This window comes from Dermacentor silvarum, chromosome 6 (assembly GCF_013339745.2).
Source record: "Dermacentor silvarum isolate Dsil-2018 chromosome 6, BIME_Dsil_1.4, whole genome shotgun sequence".
Lineage (NCBI taxonomy): Eukaryota > Metazoa > Arthropoda > Arachnida > Ixodida > Ixodidae > Dermacentor > Dermacentor silvarum.
Window position 1 is genome coordinate 184,486,835 of NC_051159.1, and position 20,866 is coordinate 184,507,700.

At 48.0% G+C, this 20,866-nt stretch overlaps 1 protein-coding gene across 1 annotated transcript in view; it reads right to left on the reverse strand.

Annotated features, from left to right (window-relative positions):
• Positions 1-20,866, reverse strand: part of LOC119456531 (uncharacterized) — a 258,483-nt gene that overhangs the window by 162,796 nt on the left and 74,821 nt on the right. Inside the window, exons 3-6 of the mRNA XM_049669942.1 lie at positions 12,129-12,492; positions 11,727-12,004; positions 7,180-7,560; positions 2,770-2,854 (exon numbers count right to left, since the gene is read on the reverse strand). Of these exons, the coding sequence (XP_049525899.1) occupies positions 2,770-2,854; positions 7,180-7,560; positions 11,727-12,004; positions 12,129-12,492 (1,108 nt within the window). The remainder of the gene's footprint in view (positions 1-2,769; positions 2,855-7,179; positions 7,561-11,726; positions 12,005-12,128; positions 12,493-20,866) is intronic.

Sequence of the window (20,866 nt, forward strand, 5' to 3'; positions counted from 1 at the left end):
TCGGCGTCGGCAAGCGACAGCGTTCTTGGCATGCCACAAACGCAGGCAGGCTAACCAAGGTTGCCACATGGCCAATAACGCTGCTGCTTGCCGACGCTGAACGCGTTGGAGGCTAGCCGCTCGATATCAATCGGCCAGCTTCGCTGTGTCTTGAGCTTTGCGCGGCCTAGTGCAAGCTTTTGCCTTTTTTTTTTTCACCCACTTTCATTTTCCTTTATCCCAAATTTCTACATTTCTGCTAAACAAGCAAGGAATTTTGCCCTACGCTTTCCTTGTTGCCATTGTCTGTTGTGGTTGTCAATGACGAAAACCGGGCCCCTCATGCTCCCCTTCTTCTCATTCACTGTATGGTGAGGGTATCGCTTGCGGTAGCTCTGATGCCTTCAGGCAGCATACGCGAATTCATTGGCCAGCTACAATCTCCCAAGTTCAGGTATTACGTGACGCCTTGCAGCAGAAAAGATGTTCTACATCCGCCGCCAAGTCTGTGAGTGGTACCGCTGGCTAACACTCCCATCGTTAACTCTAGTACACACACATAAATATTCACGAGAGTGGACTAGAAAACGGCGCCGCTTTAGCTTATTTGGTAAGAGCATCGCACGCGTAATGCGAAGACACGGGCTCGTATCCCACCTGTGGCTAGTTCTGTTTGTAACCCCTTTCATTGCCCTTTATAATGTCTACCTTTCACACACACACACACACACACACACACACACACACACACACACACACACACACACACACACACACACACACACACACACACACACACACACACACACACACACACACACACACACACACACACACACATATATATATATATATATATATATATATAGACATCAAGGATAACATAGGTGAAATTACATGTCCTTACTAAGTGAATTGAAGAACTGATAGATTATTGGTAATAAAAGTGGATGAAAAAACAACTTGCCGCAGGTGGGGAACGATCCCACGTCTTTGCATTACGCATGCGATGCTCTTACCAATTGAGCTACCGCGGCGCCATTTTGCCATCCACTTTCTGGGGTATTTTATGTTTTTACTACTACAACTAACCCTGAGAATTGGTGTCTGTTTGTTGGCTTCTTATGAAATGATTAATAAAAATCGGGCCCCTCGTTTCCCTTTCTTCTCGTTCATTACATAACGAAGGTCTCGAATCCGGCAACATAGCTGCCTTCAGGTAGCATGTGTAGGTTATTAGCCAGTTGCCTTCAGCCAAGAAGATCACGTACTCGTGACACTTGTGGCAGAAAGGATGTTCCACATCGGCCGCCATAGTTTGTGAGTGGTGGCGCTGGCTGACACTCGCCGATGCTTTCCTTGGCTTCATTGTCTGTTGGCTTTATGCGGTCACGATTAACAAAATCGAGCCCCTCGGTTCCCTCTTCTCTCGTTTATTCATTGCGAGGGTCTGGAATCTGGCAGCCTTGATGTCACTAGGTAGCATGCGAGGGTTTAATAGCCACGCGCCTGCTCTCCCAAGACCACGTGTTACGTGACGCCATCGAGCTAAACAGGATGTTCCGCATCCGCCCACCATGGTTCTGAGTGGCGCTGGCTGACACTCTTAGGGTAGATCTAGTAAACATAAATACCCAAGTTATTGGACGAATTCATGGGCGTCGCCGCAGCGCAATTGGTAGTGCAACGCACGCGTAATGCGGAGGTTGCGGGCTGGGTTCCCGCCGGCGACAAGTTAACTTTTCGTCCCCTTTCATTACCTTTTTCTTCATCATTTTCTACATTCCAATTTCAACCACACTTAATTTCCCCGATGCTTTCCTTGGCTTCATTGTCTGTTGCCCACTGGCCGCTCGAGGGCGTTTGCATGTATTCGCGGGCATCTTTCACGCTCGGAAAAACACTTTTATGTAGCACGGATTGAGCAACAGAAAGCTGTATCGGGAGTTTCTCATGTTGCTCTACAATCTTCTCATTTACACTTTTCATATAACTATAATAATTGAGAAGTTGATTATTAATTAATTAGGAATAATGATCTAATTAGGCGCAATGCAAAAAATAATCTGAGTATCTCTAAGCGACGGAAAACAACATTACCTTGGTTCTGTCTAGGTACGTGGCATTTGCATATTTTTAATGTTTGGCTAAAGTTAAGTGAAACACCCTGTATACAGGTATATATACACACGCACGCGCATGTCCCGTGCCCATTGATGACCAGATAACCGAAGGAGTGGCGTTTTGTATGCACCTAATAAACGATTACAAAACGCATAAAACTTATCAGAAACCGAAGATAGCGCAGCTGACAGTAAACGACTTCATTTTCTCGATTTTCTCGCAACTTGACTTTGGGCTGGAAGAGCGATACATGTCCCTTATGGTATGTTTAACGCTTATAAATAAATTCATAAAGAATCCATGGCATGTATATAGGCGCAGAGAAGACTGCGCTGCATTTTAGCGCGTGCTAAAACACGTACAACATGTCGACATCTGAACAACGCCCAGCGGGTCCTTGAGGCGCGTCGACTTGCTCGCGCTGTAGAAAACACGAAGCCAGAGCAGCGAGCGTATCGCGGGAGTCAAAAAAGAACAGGGCTGTTTGGCCTAGATAATCTGGCATGTTGCCCAAAGTCAGAGGTGGGCGCGACCGTCACTGATTGGCGAGATAAACGACGGCTGATTACTCGATCCCATTGTCCCCGCACAGGAAGAGTCTCTCCGTGCGGCAGTTGACGGTTGTCTGGGAGAGACAGAGAGAGAAAACAAAAAGTGTACACGCACCCGTACGAAGAGATGATGCCACACGGCGCACTGCAGACCGTCTGCGAGCCGTTGATGCCGAACCCTGCTTCGCACCCGGCACACTCTGAAATGATCGTTCAGAGGTGATTTGCTTGAAAAAAAAAAAAAAAAAAGCAACACTTGGCCACTGCAATATCACTGGAAATGTTGCAGCGGACGATCAGCTGGACAAACACATGTGAACAACGTCTCATCGGGACAGTTTATAACACCAGGCGTACTGCGGCATATACTATAGGGAAGATTTCAGCTCGTGGTTGAAGAGTGACATGATTCACATGTGCTTTCGTGTGAACTTATTCCATGTTTTTTACGTGCCTTGACTTTAGTGAAGTTATGAGACTGGACTTCGTGTTCCTGTGTGCGTAACAAGGAGTTAAGACTGAGTGTTTCACTTATGTATAAGAATTTAAATTTGAGGGTGATTATATGTGATTTTTATATGTGATTTAGCATCACGGCGTAAACATTTGCGGCTCTTCCTTTTTCAAAAGATATATCATCACCCTGTGTTACGAAACGAACCTTCTTTCGATACCACATTACATATCTTCCCGGCTTGATCACCAACACAAAGTTGGTATTCCATCTTGCAGATCCTTCTTACACTCATTCGTCCCGCAGACATCTGATGAGTGGAATCACCTTCCCGCAACTGTTGCCTCCATAAATGATACTAACCGTTTTAAACAAACTTTACGCGACATTTCGGTTTGAGTATTCTTGTTTTCCCGTTGTTTATAACTATTGTTTGAATGTTTTTCTTACCATGAATTGTGCATTCGTGATTATTTATGTACCTAATGTATCTTGGTTTACGCTGTCTATGTGCGTTGAATTAACTAGTTTGAATAACTAGAAATAATATTTATGTACTCTGGTTTGTGATCCGCTAAAATTATATAAGTATACTACTATATTTTGGGTTGTTTGCTGCTGCTGTTATGCATAACTTTTGTTCAATTTCCCACTCCCCTCTGTAATGCCATTGGCCCTGAGGGTATAATAAATAAATAAATAAATAAATAAATAAATAAATAAATAAATAAATAAATAAATAAATAAATAAATAAATAAATAAATAAATAAATAAATAAATAAATAAATAAATTATCTCATTTCTAAGTGAGAAGGAGTAGCCGGCTCTAGTTAAAGGCGCCGACATCTCCAAGACAACATCCATTAAATAAAATAATACGTCGCGTTAGTGAAGGCATACGGTATTACTTTGATGGTGCAAAAATGTGCGTGCCTATTTATTGTGATTTCTCGTCGTGTCCTCGGTTTGCATCTCCGCTGCTGATGTCTTGTGGTCTCTACGCGAACATCATGCGATTTTACGAGCGTGCAACACCTATTGTTGGTTATCGATTTCTCTCAATCGTTCCTTTCACTTCTGCTTTGCTGCACCAGAATCTCGGCTTCCAAGATCCTCTCTCCGTGGAAGGTCTTTTAAAAAAGAGAAGTCAATAAAAAGCATATTATTTGACCTGGAAACACAGGATCAATGAAGCAAAACTTTGCAATCGAGGATGCGATAGGAGCTGCGTAATATCAATTTCAGAACGTTTATTATCTTTTTCTTCTGTGACATACACGCTATTAATCCGTGAACAGGTCTTATAGTATTTTATAAAAGAAAAAGTGCGTCATAATGAAGGCTTTATGAATGGTCAAAAGTGAGCCCGCTTTGAATACTGAGAAAACTAAAAAGCACTGTTCAATCAACGTTGGCAGACAGCTCTTCGCTATCTCTAAGATATCTTCGAGCCGATTCCCACTGTGGCCGCCGTGAAAAGCCTTGGGGTAATTTTCCATAGTACTTACTGTGAAAGTAAGAGGTTGACGGAAACCCGTCTGGTCGGGAGAAGAAATGGCGTATTGGAGTCGAAAATTGAACGCCGACCATAAAATTTACAAATAAAAACACGTTTGGGCTGCCACACAGGAGGATTGTGAACAAGGCTGAGCCGAAAAGTCTTTTTAATTTGTATGGGCGCTGTCGAACTTTCAACTACTTACCGCACTTATTGTTGGACGAGCACATCGCAAAGTTAAATTGTCGAAAACAGTAGGCATTTCATCCAGATTTTTACCGTACGCATTACAGCAGAACTTGAAAATGATAGCTCAGTTGTTTCTTCTAGTGTTAGGTATTGCTTTTAGTATGCGGAACGACCTCGTACATTAACATACAGAAGTTACATTTACCACAAAAGCGAGTGGTTCGCATCATTGTGAATTTTTCACGATTTGAGCATACTGAGCCTATTTTTTCAGCACTTGACGTTGCTCCAATTTCGCAATAGTATGAAGGCATTTTGATCGAGCGCTTTGATCAAGAACGCGGCGTGATTATTTTACAGGGCGCAACTTAAAATGACTCTTAAAAGAAGCAATAAATCGGATTAGACACTGGTTTAGCATTCCTTGACAACTTTATAGGAATTTGGTCGCTCTTCTAACTTCGCGTTCACTCTGGCTTACCGGGCCTCCACTCACGTTAAGATACTTAGTATTCAACAATAGCCAATTTACTCATCAAGTTTAATCATCCTCTTCGTTGTCGCTACAAGGTCCATACAGTCGAAGGCGGTGACGCGAGACACAGATAAAGGCTTTCCCCGCCGAAGAGCCAGCGCTTATTGGCGCCACCGCGAAGCCATACACGGAAGGAGAGCAACTCTCAGTGCGGACCTGCAGGTGCTAGTAGAGTAGTGCGTGGCGGCTGAAAAAAAAAACACTACATACAAGAAGAAGAAACTTTAGCACATCTATGCCCGGTTTTAGTAAGCATGCACGGATGACAGCGTCACTTGAAAACGGACCTCTGTAGGCTCCGAAGGATTTCCAAGTGCATTTGCTCGCTTTTGCTGTTGTTTTAATAACTGCGTCCTAATGAAAAGGTAGGCTACATTAGAACCAGCTATACCGATACACAGTTGATAAATACGCATACACACGCCACAAACATGCAAACACACTAAGTCTTAAAAAATTAATAAGGTACTAAATTGTACTATTGTTTACCAAAAAAGTAAACAATAGAAAAAACAAACTAAACCAGGACAATGGCGACTCATATGCACCCGCGTCAAGCAAGAGTTAATTGTACAATGTAAAATAGACAAACACACAATACGAATAAGATACAAATGCCATTTTTCAATTAGTTCTGGCATCAAACACTACATAGAGTTAATAAAAATCTACATTTCAATGCATAATAATGAGATTGCTATTTGCAAGAAACCCCCGTAGGTTGTTGCTTGCTGATACTGGAGCCGTCAAGTAGACCACTCGTCTGGGAATACCACTGGAGACTTTGAGAAGGCCTTCAGCTGAGGGGCTGCACTGCCACACCTCCCCACTTCCCCACAAAGGTTCGCAGAAACTTATGTTATAATAGAATTTATCATTTTCACCATTCACTGTTTACTGTTTTCACAAGCAGCATGTACACGAACTCTGCTGGGGCGGTATCATGTGGCGATAACATTGACAGAAGAGACGCTTCACTGCAATTTCTGCAACAGCTGTCAAGTATTCCGTGCTCCTGTGGCTAATCAACACTGCGGCGTCAGCCACACCAAATTAAATTTTATAAACCGAGAGTCGAATAGCTTATCGCTCAACCGCATCTCATGGACACGCGCTAATTACAGTGGGCGCCATCACTTTTGACGGGCGCGTTTTCTCATAAAACTCTTGTGAGAAATGTCTTGCGAATATTGGCCCAGTGCCGGGAGCACGCTGCCAGCGAAGGTGGGCGTTCAATCACAAAAATGTTTTACAAACTAAAAGCTACGTTAACTGCGCCCAAGAGTTCGTATCACATTTATGTAATATGTCTCTTGCACTTTATTCATACACAGTGCTGCACAGATGTACGCAGAAAAGAACAACAGATTACTCAGGAGACATGCATGTATATAACGAGCTGAATGTGCGGGGTTCCTCCGCGTTCTAGTTGCTCCGCCTTTTAGCGTTTGCTTATTTCGTTTTGGATGTCTGGTCCCGGAGTAACGAATGTCGCGCGACTGGCCGCGCTCGAAGCAATGTTGCATGTATTCGCGGGCTTCTTTCACGATCGGAAAAACACGTTCATGTAGCACGTATTGAGTGACAGAAAGCTGTACCGGGAGTTTTTTATGTTTTTCTCATTGACACTTTTCATCGAATTATAATATTTGAGAAGTTGATAAATTAATTAAGACTAATTACGTAATTAGGCGGCATGCAAAAAAAGATAATCTGAGTATCTCCAAGCGACGGCAAGCAACATTGCCCAGCTACGTGGCATTTGCATATCTTTAAATCTTGGTGCATGATATGGTTGGGACACCAGCCTGTATAGGTATATAGCAAAGCACGCGCTCGCAGACGCACCGGCCCTCCTGAATTCGGCCATGAAGCCCCGCTTGGTGAGCTGCTTCTTCATGATCTGGTTGCAGGTGGTGAGCGTCAGGTTGACGTGGGTGCGCGAGCCGTCGGTGACGAAGTAGGGCGGCGCCGTGTCCTGGCGTTCGATGGCGAACCGGGCGCCGTCCGAGTGGCGCGACGCCGACACGCGCACCACGCTGCGGCAGCCCGGCACGGCCGTGTACGCGCCCCAGTGCAGCACGTCGTACTCGAGGAACACCAGCTCCATCACGTCGCCGGGCTCCACGGACACGGTCCACAGGTAGCGGTGGAACGGCGGCGGGTACGACGACGGGTAGCCCGAGCTCGTGATCGTCACCGGCGCCACGAAGCTGCCGCGGAACACGTCTGCCAACGAGAGGCACCGGCTAAAGCGCAGCCACTGGCCCGTCACAGTTCTTTCAGTTCCCCTAATTCGAACCTGACCAATGAGCGCGCTGCTCCGAGATTTCGTTTAGTTCAAGAAAGTTCCTGGGCCACAGGATTATGTTCAACGCGTCTTCAGGAGGCGGCGAGGGAGTAAGGTGCCCCTTGTAAATGTTCTGTGTTTTTAAGGCACGAAAAAGAAGGGCAAAGTATTGTTCTGACGAGCACGGCACGGATCGGCGTTTTTCTTACGAAGAAACACACCGACATTGTAACTCCGTTCATAGCCTTCGTTCTTGTGGTCATTGGATAGACCCGATATCTACGAGAGGCCGAAACACGAAAATAACTGAAAAGCTATACATATTTCTTTTATTTTTGGCATATTTGCAAATGAACTGACTTCACACACCTAATTTGCCTGTGCAGTCCACGCCGACTCTTGAGAGAGAGAGAGAAAGAAGGTTTACTGATAGTGGAGAGAGGTTAGCCGACGACGACAACCTTGGCACAGGGAGACAGAACAAGAAGCACCTAGGTCTCTGGTTTGTTACCCTACATGTGGGTTAGGGAAAATGGGGTTAGAAAGAAGAGAAGATGAGGTTAAAAAAAAAACAAGAAACAAAAACAGGAAGTACTATATAGGCGTTCAGTGAGTCAGGTGGATCGCAAAAAAGCACAACAATACTTTAACAGTCTTCTGGTAGAATATAGGGCTTGTATTTCCCCGTGTGTAATGTATGATGAAGGATAAAAGACTGACAGTGAGAGAAAAAAAAAAGTAACGTAAACGCCCATGTCAAAGCATACTAGCACGTAAACTAAGGTTGCTTGAGCCCCATTCATGTCTGTATATACCGCAGGAATGCTTGCAGCGACTTAGAAGCCTGCAAGACAGGGGAAGAACACCGCTATATCCTACAGGACGTCCCACTGCTCTAGGGGCGTGTCGTGGAGCACGTCTTGAAGGCTGTCTCTGATGTTGCAAGGCGTCTGCAAATACAAATTGCATGTTCCAGGCCCTCGTCAGCACTACAAATGAGATACCAGTACGCACGCAAGTTTTAATTATGCATGCTGCCAAAGTCATTAACTCTGGCACGTACATTCTGCGAAGTTCTGCGCGTGAATCTGTGTCAGGAATGCCTGTGTGCGGCCAATAGCAACAATAATACGTTTTTCCGTCGTCTGCTTTCTTAATGTGCTAGAAGGCAGACGCAACGCGGTGTCTTCTTAACCGGCTCAGCCCGCTGGCGCTTCTCCCATGTTTATCAAACTGCCCACATTTCACTTCTCTTTGCGTCGCATAGGGGCTTATGCTTTTGCGAATAAATGGGCGGACCCCCCTCCCGTCCAGATTTGTACACAGTGCAACCAGTACACCCCTTTGAGTTGCGGTTAAGTCGGACCCAGAGGTGCTGTGAAAGGACACAAAGACGACGCACACGCTTTCTTTCTTTCTCTTTGTCACGTGACCAACGCCTCAGCGTGTTTTCTTTTTGTTCGCTAGTGTGCTTGTGGCGCTACTGTGGCCTTCCAATTAAAGTCCCTATATTTATAAAAGTAGCGCCATTCTTAGATCTTGCCGAAACCACGCTCACCCCGGCGCTTCCTCCTCGCCCTCTCTTAGCCGCCTCCTGTCGCCCCAGCCTCTTCGCTCCCCCATTGGCCAATGCTGCTGCGCCTTAAGTTGCCGCAACCGACAAGGCGAGGGCAAAAGGCTTTTTTTAACACGAAAGTGTTTTATGCCGGGGTCCACCAAGACTTCACTGACGTATTTCCGTCACGGAAATACGTCATAGAACATAATACAAAGAAAGAAACCAGAAGAAAAAGTTCAACAAACATGCAAAATTTGGGAATCGAACCCACGACCTCTCGGTCCGCGACGATAGATCGCCGAGCGTTTAACCCATTGCGCCACAACGCATTTGCAGAGAGCTACACAGACGCGCCTTATATATCTAACACTCCTCCGTGTACCCGCGCTCTTGTTCGGGGCGGTGCCGCCGCCTACGAGCAGAAAAGAGAAGTACTGCATTATGACACTAACGCGCACCGACAGTGAACGCTTCGGTGGTCTCACCACTACGACGTCTCGATGCCAGCATTCGAAGGGACGCTGGCATCAAGAAGCACTACCAACGCCACCTAGGTGGCGTTGGTAGTGGCGTTCACCGTACTCAGCACAGCGGAGCGTGGCCTTTGCAATTAGCTCTGAAAATGTTTCTGAAGTTGATCGCGGAGGCTGCAATTACGACGCGCTGTACGCGCTGATTTGACTCGGTGACGATTCAGTTACGTGCTTTGTCTTGCGCGTTGTATTAGTGTGTCAGTTACGTGCTTCGTCTTTCGCGTTGTGCTAGCGTGTGCAGCGTAGTGCAGCTTCCATATGCACGACGGTTGCTCATGGTCATCGACGTTGGTAGTCGTGATGGAGGAGACGTGCCACCAGGCGTCAGCGTGGGTGCATCAACGTCTAAGGGCGCTTTAGCCACAAAACACCAATAGACATTATATATCAATGTGCAATAAACATTACACTACTTCTGTGAAGACACGTTTCACTTTCGTGTTCTATACCGATTCCTATATAAGAGGGATCAACCACATTTTTTGTTTACCATCCGGCGTGCGCAAACGCTTGCTGCACACTTGATATTTGCGCCGTCTCGCATCGTCGCGTTGCTACTTCCAAAACGGCATTATTAAGACCAGTTACTGACTGACGAAGCAAAATCGCGCCTCAAAAACGTCTCCGCAGGGCGCGATCGAAGTTTTCCTCGGATTTCCTCTGGTAGCGCGTTAGCTGTCGTCTGCCACGGCAGGCCCGACGCAGGCGGCGCCACTGTCGATATCGCGCCTCGATCGCGCTGGTCGCGCCGAGCGCGATAGTGGAACGGAGGAGGAGGGAAGTGGATGGCGCTACTTTTATAAATATAGGGGTTTTACTTCCAATTACCTCATTTCGCGTATCACTTACTACATATCGCCTCGCGTATCAGCCATCAAGTTTTGTTGTGCGGCTTCAGAAGCCTTCTTTTCGGGCTCCGCTTAGTTTTCTACTTTAACGGCGCACGTGGATGCTATTTAAGATTTTATCACCGCCCCCGCGTGCATTGCGTCTATAGAAGCGAGCCCGACAATGGCGATAAAGACCAGCATTGTGTGGACGTGACATACATTGACGAAACGCACTTCGGCGCGCCAACGGAAGCGCCGCTATAATGGATCAGGATTTTGGATAGAGCTATAGACGTGTCATAATGCGAACACCGTGTCGCAGCATCTGGAAAAGAAGCGGCGACATTCTCATGTCGCTTTGTCGGCTAGACGCTTTAATGCTTATTATAAGTGGATTTTGCTGCCCTGATACTGAAACATTTGCCCAAGTGCCCCATGAAAGACACAGTAATCCATTTTTACTGATTTAATGCTGCTCTCCTGGTCTTTCGATCATTCCGCTGCTCAACGCAGGCCAGGATCGTGTTCTCCCATAACGGCTGCCCCCTTTGACACATTCATAAGTCAGTATGATTAATCTTCCTGCGCATCAACAAGAAAGAGCGCCTGTGCGCTGAGAGTTACCTCAAAGACAAGGTGACTCAGCTCTTCGCCAACGACCCGTTTTGGCCATCCGCAGCACCAACATTCGTGCTGCTCGCCACCCGTAACGGGTTACGTCAGCGCCGTTGCGCGTATACTCCCAGAACACGTGGAACTCCTCACGAATGTGACAAAACAGAAAGTAGACGCGATACGTCCAATTCCGGCGCGCTGCATTGGGCGAAGGCGATAGGTGGTCGACCGTAAACACGGCCAGGCAGACCGACTCACCCATGGCGCGCGAAGATCGGTGGTGGTCGAAACGAGCGAGAAAAGCGAAACAGATTTCCGAGCGCTTGCTTTTGTGCCGCTTTCCGATGGACGAGGTGCACGAACGGATGTCAGAACTCGGTTACTGCGTGATGCAGGCTAGACCTGTCGGTCCCGTCGTGGGATTAGCCGGGTGCGCGCTTTATCGCGTTTTGGTGGACCCGATAAAAGTTTATTCATTCACTCACTCACTCACTCACTCACTCACTCACTCACTCACTCACTCACTCACTCACTCACTCACTCACTCACTCACTCACTCACTCACTCACCCACGTGACCCGTCGCTCGGCAGACGAGCGGCCCGAGCGTGTGCTTGCCGGCCTCGTTGGCCTCGCCGGTGTCGCCGAAGCGCAGCTGCAGCACGGGCAGCCGCCGGGCGTCCAGCAGCAGACCGGCGTCCTCCAGCCACATCTGCTTGATGTTAGCGTCGCAGTTGCACGTCGAGTTGCGCCGCGTGCGCAGGCAGTACGGGTGGCAGCCACAGCTGCGGCTGTCCGTCTCGGCGCCGCCCCAGTAGAACTGGTCCTGCCAGTTTCGGCCAACCCACCTGCGTGAACTTTTTATACTCAGCATCTCGAGGGGACACTCTCCCCGCTCGTACAGAAGCATGCATATCTACGGCGCCTTGGGCGAGGCCGGCACAGCGAGTGAGAGAGAGAGAGAGCGCGCACCAGCTGTCGAGTCCGGGCGGGTACCAGAATCCGAACATGGCGCCCTTGCAGTCCCAGCGGACGAGCTGCTGGCAGGAGAACATGCTGTCGATGAGTCTCGTCAGGTGTCGCTCGGTGGCGTCCCCGTAGGTGACGTTGCGCGAGTACGAGCCGGGCGGCTCCTTGCCGCGCACCTGCAGCGTCTCCTCGAGGTCGTGGTGCACGATGGTGAGCACCTGGAACAGCTCGCGGCCATCTCCCATCTCGCAGTCGACCCAGATGGGCCTCAGGGGACCCTCGCCGTCCACGTCGATCTGGTAGGTGCCCGAAGTGCGCACCTTGTGGTGCACCCACAGGTCATTGCAGTTGCTCCGGTTCAGGTGGCCTGCGCACCAGGTGGCAGCACGGATTTATACGTGTACGACAACACAGTGCCTTGCTGTCTGAGGCCCCGAACTGGCCCACCTGAGGACAAAAACATGCCGGAACAAATATTCGCCGCAGGACCAAGCATGTGCCTCTGCTGCAGCAGAACGACTCAGCGTAAGTGAACGCCAAGCGTTTCGCCAGGCGAGACCAGTATCCAGAAGCGCTGGGATTCAAAGCCTGGTCAGCAGTCGAGGTAAGCAACAGACGTTTAGAGTGTACTGGCGGGAAAAAAAGCAGGGTGATACAAGCGCAGTCGTTACAATATAGATATAAATGTTTTAAAGAGGAGACAAAAGGTCAAGCAGAGATAGGCAAAATGCGAGACTACAAATATTAGATCAAGCAGCAGGCTAAGTGACCATTTGTCGTCGCCACGTTTCAAAGTGGACGCTAATAGAAATCGCCATCATCATCACGCGCGGGTAACTGATGTGCTACAGTTGAGGTTGATTTGAAGATGTGGAGTTGATCAGGTCATGTAACGCCTAGAACAGATGACCAGTGGTCTCTTATAGTGAGAAAATGGGTGCCGAATGAAAGAAAGCACCGCAGAGGAGTAGAAGATGGACAGATGGAATTCTCAAGATTTAAGCCATAGGATGAATTCCGCAGGACTGGCGGCATTCACCTTCGTCCTACAGAGGAGCAGTGATCAGGCGGCAAAACTGGGACGCAATTCGCCTTTAAGGGCTTGCCTAGATCGTTTGTGGCCTTGCTTTTGCGCGGGTGTTCACGTCTGAGCACGTATTCGTCTTGGAAATAAGCTTTGCACTGTGCCGCCAACCAATTGACACAAGGTCTCCTGTATTCTCCATTTTTGACTAACTTAGAACACTGAGCAACTTATCCGCGCGCGAAATTTTAAGCAAAAATAAAATGTTAAGTCACTGAAATGATCGTGCTGACATGAATGTCAGGCATGACAAGGGAGTAGACTTGAAGAAGACAGAATTTGAAGAACGGTAAGAAACGGCGCGGATTCTGTGGTCAAGTTGGGGAGTATAAGACTATAGAAGACGCATTGGCCATGAGGTGGTGGCAAGAGCTAGCTACGTCCGGAAAAGAATATATTGATTCTAATCGGAAGAAAAACCTTGGTCGCTGATAATTAAAAGAGGTCACAAGACACTATACAGAAAGGCTTTAAATTAAATAAAGAGAACAAGGAAATGATTAAAGATGACGTAAAGAAAATAAGTTACAGTTTAGCCCGTAACGCGCGAACCAGTAACGCGATAACTGTGCGCAGTAAGCATTATACCCCTGTCAAGCGGGCAATTTAAGTGCACTTACGGAGAGTGTCACTCGGTTTAAGTGCTCTTTGAGCAATCTAAACGTCGCAAGTGGAGTGTCACTCGCTACAGAGTGAACTCCGGTCGAAGTGTGTTCACGGAACGCACTTCGCTGGCCGAGTGCGTAGCCTCGTCGCCAGCGGTTTCAATGGTATAAAATGTAATGCATAAAAAAAGGACACAGAAGTTCATTTGAGTGGTTGAACAGCTCTTGCGCACAAATAATAGCCTAAAACGCGTTCATATTCTGTTCGAGCAGGATCAAGTGCCGCCTCGTCGCACGCCGCTATGTCGTTCTGGATTGGCTAGGCATTTTTCTTGGCCGGCATTGACTTGCCACACTCTTCAATAAAAAATATTTTCGTTTTTTTTTGCTGAAAAAACAGATTAAGCTTGTCTTAATTAAAAAAATGTCACAGTTTCGCCCTAAGGGCGAAGCAATGAATGCGATAGCAACACAGCAATGTCATACGAAGTAAGGTGAGCGGCTTTGGTAGCAATATGAATTGTAGTAAACATGAGCTGATTCAGTAAGCAGGTGTGCTGCGGCGTAAGTAGACCGACATGAAGAGAGACTCGATGACCACGAGAAGGCACGTGTGAAACGGTGGTGTTGATGAGAAGCGCTTCCCGTGGGCAGCGCATGCGAAGGGACACACCTGTAGCGCTGCACTGCCGATCCGGGCAGCATTGCATGTGTAGCGTGCGTAGAAAATGTGGCCCGACTATTACTAACTGAATGAACAAGCGTGGTGTGAGCGCGCACAAACAAACATGAATAGATCACACTGAATGACTGCAGACAATGACTGTCAAAACGCTGGCAGCAAGCGCATACGCCGTAGTGGGCGAAGGTGCGTGCGGTCGCTCTATCGCTTCAACGGAAACTGAGCGGCGAATGCACAGCGCATAGAAAGGTCAGAGCCGTGTGGAGATAAGAGACGGTGCGGGCGAGCGACGAGCGAGGTTGTTGGCAGAGTAGAAGTGCGCACCCCCCCCCCCCCCGCTCCCTCCGGCGCTGGCTTCCCGCTTCCTTGCTTGCGCGTCGGAGATTGAGTGCGTTCGGTCTCCGTGATAGCGCGCGTCCCCGCACGCTTCCGCTCGGGCATACGGCGCGCGGCGAAGATTTTATCTGTACGGAACCTCACGGCGACGGCGACGCCGACGGCAGAAATCCGGTTGAAGTGTCCATATAATTGCTATCGCAATAATAATACAACGTAAGACAATCCCTTTTTAGAAATACTTTTTTAACTACATCGTCACAAAACCGCTCGTAGTCTGCCGCCATTTTTTTTTCAGTGCGAGTGCACTCTGTTTTCCCGTTTAGAACCGCGTAGACTAAAGCGTCACTGAAGGTCCTGAAGTGCACTCCCCGTAAGTGCACTTAACTTGCCCGCTTGACAGGGGTATTAGACTGTTCCTTGCGGTGATTCTTAGGCTGTTTCGTGAAAGAAGCCCGCGAATACACGCAATATTTCCGCGCGACTGGCCGCTCGAGGCCCATTGCGTGCATTCGCAGGCTTCGAAAAAGCATTTTCATGTAGCACGTATTGAGCAACAGAAAGCTGTATCGGCAGTTTTTCATGTTGCTCTACAATTGTGTCATCGACACTTTTAATCTAATTATAATATCTGATAAGTTGATCAATTAATTAAGGCTAATTATGTATTTAGGCGGAATGCAAAATTTAATCTGAGTATCTCCAATCGACGGCAAACAACAATACCTTGGTTCTGGCCAGCTACGTAGCATTTGCATATTTTTAAAGTTTGGCCCACTTTAAGTGAAACGCCCTGTATGTCCCTGAATTGCTGTGTGCACGTTACAACAATTTTTTTTTAGCCTTTCATTGAGGCGGCGACCAGTCTGGCCTATATACTCCACCCACATGATGTTGCACAATAAAATCAGTTCCAAGTCAGCACTGTGTTCTTTTCTATTGGCTGTTTTCCTTGTTGCCCAGTACCAGTTTGAAAATGAACTCGCCCTATGCTCAACACTAGCGGTCATAGAGCGTTTTCTTTTCTTTTTCTTTTTTTATACTGCCGATGCACTGGCAACGACGTCACTTCTAGACCCAGTCCTTCCTGTTCTACCAGTCGCAGCCAGAGGCGTACCAACTATTTCTCGAGTGGGGGGTGTGGGGGCAAACCGCAGATCTGGCTCTCTCCATATATATATATATATATATATATATATATATATATATATATATATATTGAATTAGCGCATTAGCGCCGAACGCGCGCGGTGTCCGTAACTGCAGCAGGCGCCTCTGGCGGCGGCTCGGCAGGTTTCGACCAGCCACGCCCCGGCAAGTGTGGAGGTGCAGCTTCGCCGTGACGTCACCGGGAAGATAACGCTCGGAGCCGCCGCGACGGCAGCAGAACCACAGAGAAAGGAATTCAACAAGAGGGGACACTCCCATAGGGCCCAGCGGCCGAATTGACTGCAGCGTGCCAAGCGGTCGGCGTCAATCACTTCCGGTTTCGGTTTTGGGCGCGCGTATTTTGAACGCAAGCTAGCACGAAGGCTGCGTTCAAATAATAGAACGCAAGCTAGCACGCCCCCCCCCCCCCCCACTTTTTTTTTTTTTTGCTCTTCGTGCAGAATCGGTTTATTATTTAGTAAAAATTATTGCGAACGATCTCGTAAAGTCCCATCGAATCTGTGCCACGTGCAATTTCACAAAGTAGACGCAAGACCTTTTGTGCAATCAGGAAATATTTATTTTGCTTTATATCAAAGCTCGTTCCGCGCTTTTTGTGCGTTCATCCAACGTTGTGACCCCAGCAGGTAAGGCAGTAGTTCCTGTATGAAGCTCCACGGGACGGCACCAGCTGAAAAAAAGTAAATTTCAAGCATGTTACATTTACAAGCACGTAACAGCATGTTACAGCATGTGTCATTTTGGTATTTAGACATAGGAATACTGCGTGTAGAGGCGAAACGTGCGAAAGCGGTGAATGGGCGGCATTACAAACAAAAGCAATTCGCTTTTACATACATGGCGTAGAAAATACCCGACTCATCCCAAACAATACCATAAAATATGAAAAACATCTGATTTCCAAGCGTTCCCCATTTCCGGGCATTATTTCCTGCACTTTGGCAGCACAAATACACGGGCGCCTTCGCGTTTCCAAAACTTGGCCTCGGGCGACGCGACGGTACGCTACATACGTAGAGACGGACGCAACAGGCACTCAAGACAAATGCGTGGGTGCAATGCCTTTTTTCAGTCCTTTAGAAGACGGAATTTTCGAATGACAAGTTTCTGATATGTTCGTCCGCGTTATCTTTCGCGCGTTCTGCTGGCGCCAGCAGCACACCCCATGTTATCACTCTTGGCAATCGCCCATCGCGTTTTCGACAGGCGTGATTACCGAAAGAAGGTATATGTTGCGGAGCCACAAAAAACGTCACAGACTTGTCCCTCTAAGATTCATTACACGCCAAACTAACTTTATCACCACGGCCGAGCTGCTTATCGCTAACTGCGTCACAGCGCGCTGTGTGGCCAGCGTGCCTCAAAAGTACCCCAGAAAGTAACGAAATTACTTTTCAGTAATGTCTGGCGTCAGAGAAAGCGGCACAAACTTCTCCTAGCAAGATGCACTAGACTACGCACCACGGCCGAGCTGCTTATCACTAACTGCGTCACGGCGCCCTGTGCGGCCAGTGTGGCTCAAAAACCGAAATAAGTTACCATAATCCCCTAGGAAGCGTCGGAAACATGTCTCAGAACGATTCATTAACTCAAATTAACTGCGCCAGGATGGCCGAGCTGTTTTTCGCTAACTGCGTCTTAAGTCTCGGTCCCGTGCCGTAAGCCTAATTGCGTCGTAGACTGTGAAACAAGATTTCTCACCTTGCCGTAGTCCAATAGTGCAGTGGTGTCTTGTCCCAGTGCAGAAGGAACGCAACAATACGCCGGGAACCCAATAAACCAGACTACTTTAAAAAAAGTTGTCGCAGTTTCACCCGAAAGGCGAAGCATCAATTGCGATAGCAACTTAGTAGAGAGCTATACGGAGTAAGGATAGTAGTTTTATCCGCTGTACAAACTTGGACATGCAGCAGCACCGGCAACACACAGCACTGTTGTCGACGCCGTCGGCGTTTTGCCCGCGTTCGCACGAAATGCGTGCGGCGTTGGTGACTGTTGCCGGAGCCTCTGATATAAATAGGCACTTGGTGCCGCAGCTAAGCGTCGCCTCCCTTCCCTGCCCCCCCCCCCCCCCCCCCCCCACGGCCTTTCGTGCGTCAGAAGAAGGCGCGTTTGCTCTACATATATGGTGATTGTAAAGGATGAAAGAGACGCCTACTTCTGCAGCCCTTAAGGGAGCACAGCGCAGAACGCGCGTTTGTTCTCCGCCGTGCGTTCACTCCCCGTGAAAGCGCGCGTCCCTCGCGCCCTTTCAATCGCACATACAGCGTTCGGCGCGCGGCGACGATTTCATCTCCATTGACGTCATACGGAACCTCACGGCGACGGCGACGGCGACGCCGACGGCAGAAATCTGCTTTTGAGTGTCCATATAATTGCTATCGCAATAAAAAAAAAAAGGGGGGGGGGGGGGGGGCAGACGGGTCGCCGCGGGCGAGCGCTCAAACGCGCGCGCGGCCGCACTCGCTGGCTACGGGGGAGTGTCTGGCGGATGAAGCATGTATCTGGCGCGTCATTGACCTGTGGCTAGGTAAGGCAAGGAAAATAAGTCGCAAAGCTTAAGTTCATTTATACGCAAAACGTTTTAGTTTTCGCGGAAAATAATTCAAAAAATAAATCTATGCCTGTTAACTGAAGTTCACTGTTTTTTTTTTTTTTTCGATGCTCGCGGCAGCTAACGTTCGGTGTCAAAAGTACAGCGTGACGTATGGTGACGTGTTTCCTGTTTTTGCCGAGTGTCTTGTTGAATTTCTTTCTCTATGGCAGAACTCTCGTTGACTCTGTGGCGAGTAGCCTTGACATGGGACGACCAAAGATCTGGAAGAAGAAGCCGCTCATGTTGAAGCGCGTCGCGCGGCCACGCGAGAATTTACGCGTCGGCGGCGAGCCGATTCGGAATACCGTGCTATGTTCTAGTACACTCTAACCGTGCCTAGCAGTACTTAGCATTTGCTAGCAAAACTTAGGCAAGCCTAGTAAAACCTGGAAAAATCTAGGGCGATCACCAGCTCCGCTGTTTACTCCAGCCTTGCACCACTAGTGCAAGCTGCCCACGGTTTTTTTTTTTTTTTTTTAAAGCTAATACACACAAACACGGAAAAAACCTCAGATCCTAGGTCGGTGCGCCCCCGTCGAAAGCCTCCCTTCGTTTCGCACCCTCCCCTTGTGCACAGGGTCAAAGTGAACGTCACGGGTACGGTTGCCCTCCTTGCTTTTCAGTTGCTTCTCCTGTGGACCGTGATCATAGCAAAACGGTGCCAAAGCGAGACCTTGAACTCCGCTCAGCACCCAGGCTCGAGCCATGTATAAGGCTCGCGCCATGTATATTCGACGCCAAAGCATATCAGGCCCATAAGAAATTCAGCGACGTACGCGTCTCGCCCCAGGAGGTCGGCAAACAAGCTTCGTGTTAATAAGTTTTTCATAAGGTCACTCTGACCGCGAAAGATGAAACGCGCGAGAAGCGCTGGGCAGTGTGCCGACGCGCCTTCTCGAAGCTTCCGGCGCAGCGCGAAGTGGGAACTTCGCGCTGCTTTTTCACTTCTTGCCCCTAAAGTGAATTGAACAAACTATAGACGGCAAGAGGTGGTCGCCAGGGGGCGGTGGCTCTCTCCGGCGACAACGTGGACAGGATGGCATATTCTTAAGCACGAAGGCATATAGATGGCGATTTCGTGTAGCTGCTAGAGAGATATAGAGACAACCGAGTGCAAGTTGTATGGGAAGGTCGCAAAGGTAATCAAGTGGTGGGAATTCACCAAGGACTGAAGCAAGAATGTCCTCTGTCTCCATTGTTGTTCACGCTTTATGTTACGGGCACAGAAAGACGACTGGAAAACAGCGAATCATGGTTTGATTTATCCTGCATGCGTAATGGACAAATGATGCGACAGAAAGTCCCTGGACTGATGTATGCGGACGACATAGTGCTACTAGCGGACAATACAAGAGGTTTACGGAAACTTGAGAATATCTGTGGCAACGCAGCGACAAATCTAGGCCAGCACAGAGAAATCGGGAATTATTATCTTTAATGAAGAGACGAGTAATTACGTTTTCGCAATTCAACAGCAAGTCATACCCATAGTAAAGCAACATAAGTACATCGGCGTGTACATAAACGAAGGAAAGACTTACTCAAGCACCCATCAAGATAATCTGAAAATAAAGGGGAAGCAGGTTGCAGCAATAATGAAACAGAGCACTTTGGGGCCGCAATAAATATGATATGGTATGTGGAATCTGGAAAGGAGTAATGGTGCCAGCGATAATGTTCCCAAATGCCATTCTGGGCTTAAAATCGGATATCTTGTCGGGGTTGGAAGTTAACCAAATATCGGTTGGCCGGTTGACTTTGGGAGCCCACGGTAAAACCACAAATGAGGTTGTGCAGGGTGACATGGGTTGGGCCTCGTTTGAATTCAGAGAAGCGCAGAGCAAAATTCGTTTTGAAGAAATGCTAAGGAGCATGGATCAAAGTAAATGTGCGGGTAACGTGCACAAGTACCTGTATCTGAAAAGCGCGGACACAGAATGGAGGAAGAGGTCAAGAAAGTTGGCAACCAAGTACAGGATAATCGAAAGTGTAAATAGACAGCCGGGAGTCACCAAGAAGAAAGTGGAAGAAACAGATGCAGTGAATTGGATGCAAAAAATGGAAACAATGACGACCACTGAGATTTACAAGAATGAGAAGAAAGAAATTAGAAGAGAATGATCTGTACAATAACACAAAGGGCAGTGCCTTGCTATTTGAGGCTCGAGCTGGTTGCCTAAGGACAAATGCATACTGGAGCAAATATTCACAACAAGATGAGGCATGTGCATGCTGCAGCAAATATCCGCAGACCACTCAGCACATTCT